An 8,130-nucleotide genomic window follows, 5' to 3' on the forward strand; every position below is an offset into this window, starting at 1 on the left:
AGGGTATTTTGCAGCTTACTGTACAGTGTGGATTTTGGTCATTGTTGAAGGCTGTATGTGACCTGTAGTTGTGCTCATTCTTGTCCCTTGGTGTTCATAAATTGTTGTCTCATTGACAATCATACCATATCTCCTTATTCTAAAATCAGGATGAGAACATGGTAGTGTGATATGTATATGATGCCTGCTTTGTAATTGACAGTCAAAATGAGCTCAATTTTCATAGTTCTGCTCTCTCAGGTTGGAAGTCTACAAGGGGAGACAACACATCCTAGCAATAAAAATGTAAATATGAGCTAGGGCTTGATGACTTCATGCAAGGGAGAACCGTTTCCTTTTGTGACTTTTTATATGCTTCATATTTTTTTATGTTTAGAGTAAATTGGAGAGTGATGTTCAAAAATACAGAAGTAAAATACAGTCGCTACAGATAGACCTTGACAATAGTGAAGCAGTTCAGAGAGACTTTGTAAAACTCTCACAGTCACTGCAGGTAATAAACATGTGCTAAGGTTTAGTTAACACTCACTTCTAACAAACAAAAAAAGTCATCACTACAGGTAATTAATAGTCACTATAGGTAACAAACAGTCACTACAGGTATTCAACATGCACTACGGGTAATCAACTTGTACTATGGGTAATCAACAGCCAACATGTATGACAATATATAAACAGTCAGTTCTGTAATAGTTAAGCTACAGTAAAATCTAGATAACAATATTGTATATCGTAAAACTATTTCTGTCACCAGAGGCAATCAATAGTCATCACATTAAATTACTGCAAGTAGTGATAAATCATTATAATGTTAATAAATAATAGATACATGTACTGAAGAGAAAGCAAGTCACTCCACATTATGATTTAGAACAAATAAGGTATTCCATAAAGATTCAGTGAGTATGAGCATTCAGACAAGATCAAAACACTTATTTTGTGTAATGAAAAATCATTTTAACAAGGCAACAGTCACTCATGTAATAAATTAGTCACCACATACAGATCTTTATAACAATACATGCAATACAGAGACTGAACATTTCAAATCCACTCTATAATAAATGGAAGTTTTTAACGACCTTGACTGGCTATACAGCCCTTTCACGGTCGGAATAAAAATCCACTCTAAGGCCTCTGTGACTGAATAGTATAAGTTGAAGTACTTTATCACTAGCCTGTCAGCACTGATATTGTGAGTTTGAATCCAGCACATACCAGGTGCGTTTGACTCCAATGTTAATTGACTGGGATTGTTAGATTTCCTACTGAAGGCCAGTGGTTCTTTTCATGTACTCTGGCTTCCTCCACCAATTAAAATTGACGTTCACAAAATAGTACAATAGTGCTGAAAGCGGCGTTAAACTCCAATCAATCGCTCACTCAATAACAATACAGGCAATACAGTGACTGAACACTTCTGAGTCACTCTAGAAAACTGCTTTTGCAAGTAATAAATAAGGATATCTGGATAACAAGGATTCAGAATAGAGAGACTGTAAGTATTAAACAACAGATACTCCAAATAGAAGAACAGCGTCTTGTATACTTTCCATCTATTGGTTTAAGTAAAGCATGAAACTACAATAAAAAAGCCATCATAGTTTTTCTACAATACGAAACATAAGCATCCATGAACTAAGATATCTTCACATACAATGTAAGTATTGAATAAACTCATCATAGATACTAGGTGTAAAATTTTGTACACCGGATACATGTTTAGTCAATACACCTTATCGCTATTTGTCCGCCATTACTGGGTATCACACAGGTTCCCGTAAAATTTGACGTCATAAAACAAAATATGTGATGCCACAATGGAAAAGTGATTGTTGTTGACGTCAAAAGTTCAAGCAGCCGGGTCAGCCGGGATTAGCAATAAGGTGTATAGAATTCTTGTAAAATTCAAGAACATCATAATTATGGTTTGTATTTTAATTTGAGTCTTTTGTTGACAAAGACAAGTTAAAACACAATACCACAATGTTCTTGAATTTTAAAGTTGTATGTTGTATATATACTATTAGGCATTTTCTACATACTTACATATTTTTACAGATTCAATTAGAAAAGATTCGACAGGCAGAAACAGAAGTCCGGTGGCAACAGGAAGAGGATATTGATGATTGCAATAATTGTAAACAACAATTTTCTGTCACAAAAAGAAAGGTAAAATACTGAAGTTCACAAGTGAAATTTTAATGATGGTGTGGTACTGAATGAGATGGTGGTAAGGTTTAGTACTTAAAATTGAAGGTCAATTTGCCCTTCTTAATTAAGTAAGGAAACTCATTAACGGTTGTTTTTTTGTTCTCGGAAGAATATAGAGTGTACTGTGGATTAATCATTATTTGTTTAATACCAATTATTGTGGATTTTATTGGTAGAAGCAAACCACAAATTTAAATGTTCAGCAAAATATTGATTGCATATAGCATGTATAGCTTTATATTGAAACTTTGGCAAATTTACAAAATCAAATTTCCATGAAAATATGATTTTTCTTCAATCCAGCAATATTAGTACCTAAGAAATAAATGAGTCAACTGTATGGCATGGGTTTGGTAGTCTCCCTTGAATTAAATCACAACTTATGAAGATTTGTCTGTTAAGAGGATGATGAAAGACACATAGTCCTAATGTATATTAACCTCTAAATGTCTTCCTTAGTTGTATTGTCAAGTGTTGATTGGAAACTGTTTCATTGATGAATATAACCCACATCTCATTTTAATCATATTTGTAAATATGTTTTAATATTCTTACACAATCACTTAAATTGGCTTAATAACCTGTTTATTCTAGTGTTGCCTTAGAATTGCATTGTTGACAATGTATTCTGTCATACAATGTTATATATATATATGCAAACTTAAGATGGTACCTAACACAACAGGGAGATAAATCTGTAAAATCTGCTAAACGTTTTAATCATGTTGCATTGTTAAGGAAATATTTAGCTTCTCAATGATTAAAATAAGTGTTTGTCAAACTGCTATATATCCAATGAGATTTTTACGAGAAAGTTTGTGGTTCAAGTTTTTTGAAATTTTCATATTTTTGTCAAAGGGTCAAAGTAAATATTTTGTCAAAATGTTTAAGAAAATTAAACGAGCCAAATTAATTTTAGTCAAAGTGTTTGGTACCAACTTGAGCAAAGAACTGTTGTTGGTCATGTGTGAAATAAAGAACAAACTTATAAGAATGCAAAAGCAGTTCTAAAGCATTGTTTTTATATGAATTTTAAGCTGTTAAGAACTGACTGATGATACTAATAAAGGTTCATGTTCGTTTTGATACAAAAATAACTCTTTATATTTCCAGTGATTTTGTGTTTTAGTTTTCTAGAAAAAGAATAGAAAAATTAGTACAGAGCAAAAGTTACTCATGTGTAAATATATATGATGAAGTTTGTTGTTATTTGACTTATTTGATTTTGCATCCTGTCTTCCTTTAAAGCTGTAAATGTATTCAATTTGTTTTTTCTTTACAGCATCATTGCAGACATTGTGGTAGAATATTTTGTAGTGACTGTGTAACTAAAACTGTGAACAGTGGTCCAAACTCTCGACCGTCAAAAGTTTGTGATATATGTCATACAATTCTTGTAAGGGACGCTTTACCATACTTCAGTACAGAGCCACCTAGCACGCCCAGCTGAAATTACAACAAAATATGAATCCGACTAAATGTGTATGTTTGGATGTGACTGCCATTTGCAAGGTTTGAGCGAAGTTCTGGGCTATTGCTAGCAGTGACATGAGCACTATGTCATTAACATGTATATGACATGACATAGATACTGACAAATTATGCCACCTGCGTAATAAAGTCCAGCACTAAGAACTGAGACTTTTGTTGTTTTATTTATTGTTAAGTTGTGTCAATAATTATTGTTATGTTTATACAGGTCAATAATTTTAGATTGAAGTAGAAACTGAAATGATTTAGCTATGGACATATGAAAAGGAGCTCTTTGAACAGCCATTGTCTTATTTTTCTTAACAATGCTAATTAATCTGACTTTATTCAATATAATCCTTCTCCAAATTACAGAAGCGAAACTTGATTCTAAGGAATTGCCACCATAAGCCATACTATAATTATTTTAAGTCAGTATTGACTTTGTAGAAGTTTTAGTTAAGTTAAGTAATTAGACAAATGCATACTTGCATGATGATGCCTTGCATTTAGGCTTGCCAAAAAAATTAATTCATTGTATGCATTTAATTATGAGTCCCTAATCCAGTCAGTTAGCAATGTATAAAAGTTCAGTGTATATGAAGTCTGTGTTTTAATTTCATATATGAAAAGTTTTGAAGTGATTGTGATAGTCTTATTTTATTTGTATTTCATCTTTTAAATAATTAACTTCAACTATGAAAGCATCATATAACACCATTAATACCAATTTATAACCTTTTTTATGCCCCACCTACGATAGTAGAGGGGCATTATGTTTTCTGGTCCGTCCGTTCGTTCGTCCGTCTGTCCCGCTTCAGGTTAAAGTTTTTGGTCAAGGTAGTTTTTGATGAAGTTGAAGTCCAATCGACTTCAAACTTAGTATACATGTTCCCTATGATATGATCTTTTTTAATTTTAATGCCAAATTAGAGGGTTTACTCCAATTTCATGGTCCACTGAACATAGAAAATGATAGTGCGAGTGGGGCATTCGTGTACTGGGGACACATTCTTGTTTTCAGTTTATAATAGGGTTGATAAACATCCTATGGCCATGGGTAATTAGCGTTCAATTTTTTTTCTTCGTATAAACTAGATTTTTTTTTCTCATTTCAAATTGTATAAAAAGGTTCTAATCTTAGGATTGAAACCTCTCCGAGTCCTTATACAGGAATTTATGCAAAAACATTAAGTGTTTATTTACTCATGTTATGTCTTCAATAACTACTCAAAAACTATAAAGAGTCTATTTTCATTTTCATACATTGTTCTAAATGTTAATTATAAAGTGACATGTTTGCTGTGGAACTTATGTTTGCTGCAGTTTGTGTGCACTCAATGAGTATTTTTTGTTTGTTTTGGTTCATACTTTTTGGTTTATATTTCATTTAGTATTTTTTTAATTTCTTCAATGACTGTATCAAAAAAGTTTTAAGTTATCATAACAAATTTGATAATATTAGAGTATGCAAATACACAAATGAATTTATTGTGTTAATTTAGGTTCAGTTAATTTATAAAGATCTAGTCAATTGCCATAAAACTATTGAGTGTTATTTGTATTTTACCTTTCCATTTATTATTTAACATGTCAATAGCTTCAAGTGACCCCTAGGCTGTCAAAGTTTATTTTCTCCAGTTTGTATCTCTAGTGGTCATAAAAGCATGAGTGATAATTTCTTTCAATAGTTTTGTTTTTGATAACCACATTGTTTTATCTACACAAATCAAATTTTCTTTCATATTATTTATAACTGTATCATAATAATGTTTTATTATTTAATGATTTTTTTCAATTTGTGTGCACAAACATACACATTGTATAATTTTGGGACATTTTCATAGTCATAGAAACCTACTTGTATGAAGTTAGTCTGGACAGATATACGAACCTTTCATTACCTTTATTTTTAATTCAACTTTGACAATTCAATTCTTCATAAGATATTATTCAAGGTTGATATACTCTGCAATTTATGTATTAGATTTATCTTCAAATTGATGAGACAATTTAAAAATGAGCATATGCAAAATTTTATTTGAAAACATAGGTCACAAACTAAAACTTATACTTTTTTCAAGATTAATCTCACTATATCTAGAAATAGAATGAACTTTTTTTATTTCTCACCTTTAAAATAATTGTGATAACCTAGTCACCCCATTTATAAACACACTGTACTGATATATATGTGTTATAAGTCTTAAAATAAAAAAAAAACATAATAAGTTTACTTGGTTTTATTCATATTTTTTTTTTAATTAGTAAGTCTCTGGTTATATGAATTCTTATATTTGGTGAAAATTGCTATTTAGGGCAGAGCATAACATAAATGAAAAAAATTATCATTCATATATAAGTCATGTATTCTTTATTTATTTAAAAAAAAAATAATTAAAAACCCAATTTGTACTTGTAAACATTTGATTTTCATTAATTTCTAACTTGGAAGATTATACTTATCTGCTTGATTCACTATATGACAAGGGGCCTTTGTGGCTGAGTGGACTAAGTAGCTAGTCTAACTACTGTATTACTGACCAGTCAACACTGAGGTTGTGAGTTTGAATCCTGCATGCGGGCAGGTGCACTCGACTCCAATATTAATGGACAATGATTGTTAGTTTTCTACCAAAGGTTGGTGGTCCTCTCTGGCTTCCTCCAACCATTAGAATTGACTACCACTAAATAGCACAATAGTCTTTAAAATGGCATTAAATACCAATCAATCAATCACTTTATATGACACAATAATAAAGGTTAAACACTTATCAATATTTTACACAAATCGCATTTCCTATCAGTTTTTTGAACTGCTAATTTCAGCCTTAGTGGTATTGGTCCTTCCATAAGTTTAATTTGAATATCTGTAAGATCATTTTCTATAATCCAACTATGTTTCCACATTGTTAATAACTTACATTACATTTAAAGTATAATAGAGTTATAGCCGAATTATCAGGTGAAATATTATATTGTACAACTTTGAGAGTATAAAAGTTACTATGTGCCAATTGGTTTTGCAATACATTTTTTTTTATGGAAATTTAAAAATAAATAAATATAAATATCATATTTAATGCTGTAAACATCACTCTTAAAGCCAAAAAATCTTAAAGCTAAAAAAAATATGTCAATCCCAAACAGGAAATGGAGGATATATTGCAATGCCAGTGTCTGGCTGTATGTTTGCCCTATATGGATTTTAATTAAAAATTCCCATATTTTAGCATCCTAAGAAATGCTTTGATTTTTGGTCCTGATCCTCATAATGCTGAGTTGTACCATCTATGAGATTGATATCAATATACTTTGCATGACATCACATGTAACATCTTGTTTATGTTGCCTATTTTGTAGTGAATATTCTTTTGCTTTACAGAACAATGCCATGTATTGCCAATGTAGAAAGTTTAGTTGTTAAGGTTAAAAGAGTTAATTACATACATATTTGTACAGTCTATTGTTGATTCTGTGTCACATTTCTATTTGTCATAATTGCGAAATGTCTTTTACAAAACATGATATTTGGGTCATTGCAAATCAGAAATTAGTATTTGAATGACAAATAAACCCTTAGTGGGCAGATTATGTTTTTTCAAATCTATGAATTTTCTAACTCCAATTGTTCAACATCATTATGACAATTTTAACTGATTTAGTCATTGATTCTTTATGTCATGAGGCAAAATTATGCATATTTTCATTGCATAAATATTTGGAAGGTGAACTGTTCCATTAAATAAATAAAATATTTATTGTTCTATTTAGAGTTCATTCAATAGGAACTTGAAATATCTCCCTGAAAACTGAACAAAAAATAAATGATTTGATTGTTTTTTCAAGGAGAAATTTAAAGTTGTCATTGAATGACTTCTAAATAGAACAATACAAGTACACCTTGCAAGAATTTAAATTTAAATACACTGACTCACACTAACTGATTCTCAAGCATGAAATGTTTTATTCTCTTCATAATCACGCCAATGAATTAGGAGACTTAGATTAAATATATACACATTATAAATTATAGCAATGAAAATGACAGATCAGTTCAGTTGTACAACTTTCTGATTTGTATAAATGTAAAGATTATATGAAATTATAAAGTTACCGAACTGTTGTTTTGACAATTTTGTGAAAGTTTTATGAATTTTGCCCATGATATTTTTTTTTATTTATGATAAAGGAACAGGGCGAGTTGTTCACACATGCATATTATAAAGTTTTTCACACAATAATGTCAAAAGAAATCACTCATGATTTAAATGTGAAACTTACAGATTTAACGTCCATGAATGCAGATTGCAAAAAATGAGGAAGAAACTATTCTTTCACTGAATTTTAAGATAATTGATTTGATGCTCTTTGTTTTTTTTAAATATCTGCAGTGATTCATATATTACATTTCAGTGTGTATTACTTTTTAATTGATTTCAAGAA

General features: G+C 30.4%; 1 protein-coding gene across 2 annotated transcripts in view; it reads left to right on the top strand.

The window, feature by feature from the left end:
* Positions 1-6,296, top strand: part of LOC139527953 (rab GTPase-binding effector protein 1-like) — a 63,671-nt gene extending 57,375 nt beyond the window's left edge. For both annotated transcript variants that reach the window (XM_071323692.1, XM_071323691.1), the window contains 3 exons: positions 377-493; positions 2,062-2,172; positions 3,497-6,296. In XM_071323692.1, coding sequence (XP_071179793.1) covers positions 377-493; positions 2,062-2,172; positions 3,497-3,664 — 396 coding nt within the window. In that variant the 3' untranslated portion in view covers positions 3,665-6,296. The remainder of the gene's footprint in view (positions 1-376; positions 494-2,061; positions 2,173-3,496) is intronic.
* The last annotated feature ends 1,834 nt before the right edge of the window (positions 6,297-8,130 follow it).

The sequence above is a fragment of the Mytilus edulis genome, chromosome 6 (genome assembly GCF_963676685.1).
Source record: "Mytilus edulis chromosome 6, xbMytEdul2.2, whole genome shotgun sequence".
Taxonomy (NCBI): domain Eukaryota; kingdom Metazoa; phylum Mollusca; class Bivalvia; order Mytilida; family Mytilidae; genus Mytilus; species Mytilus edulis.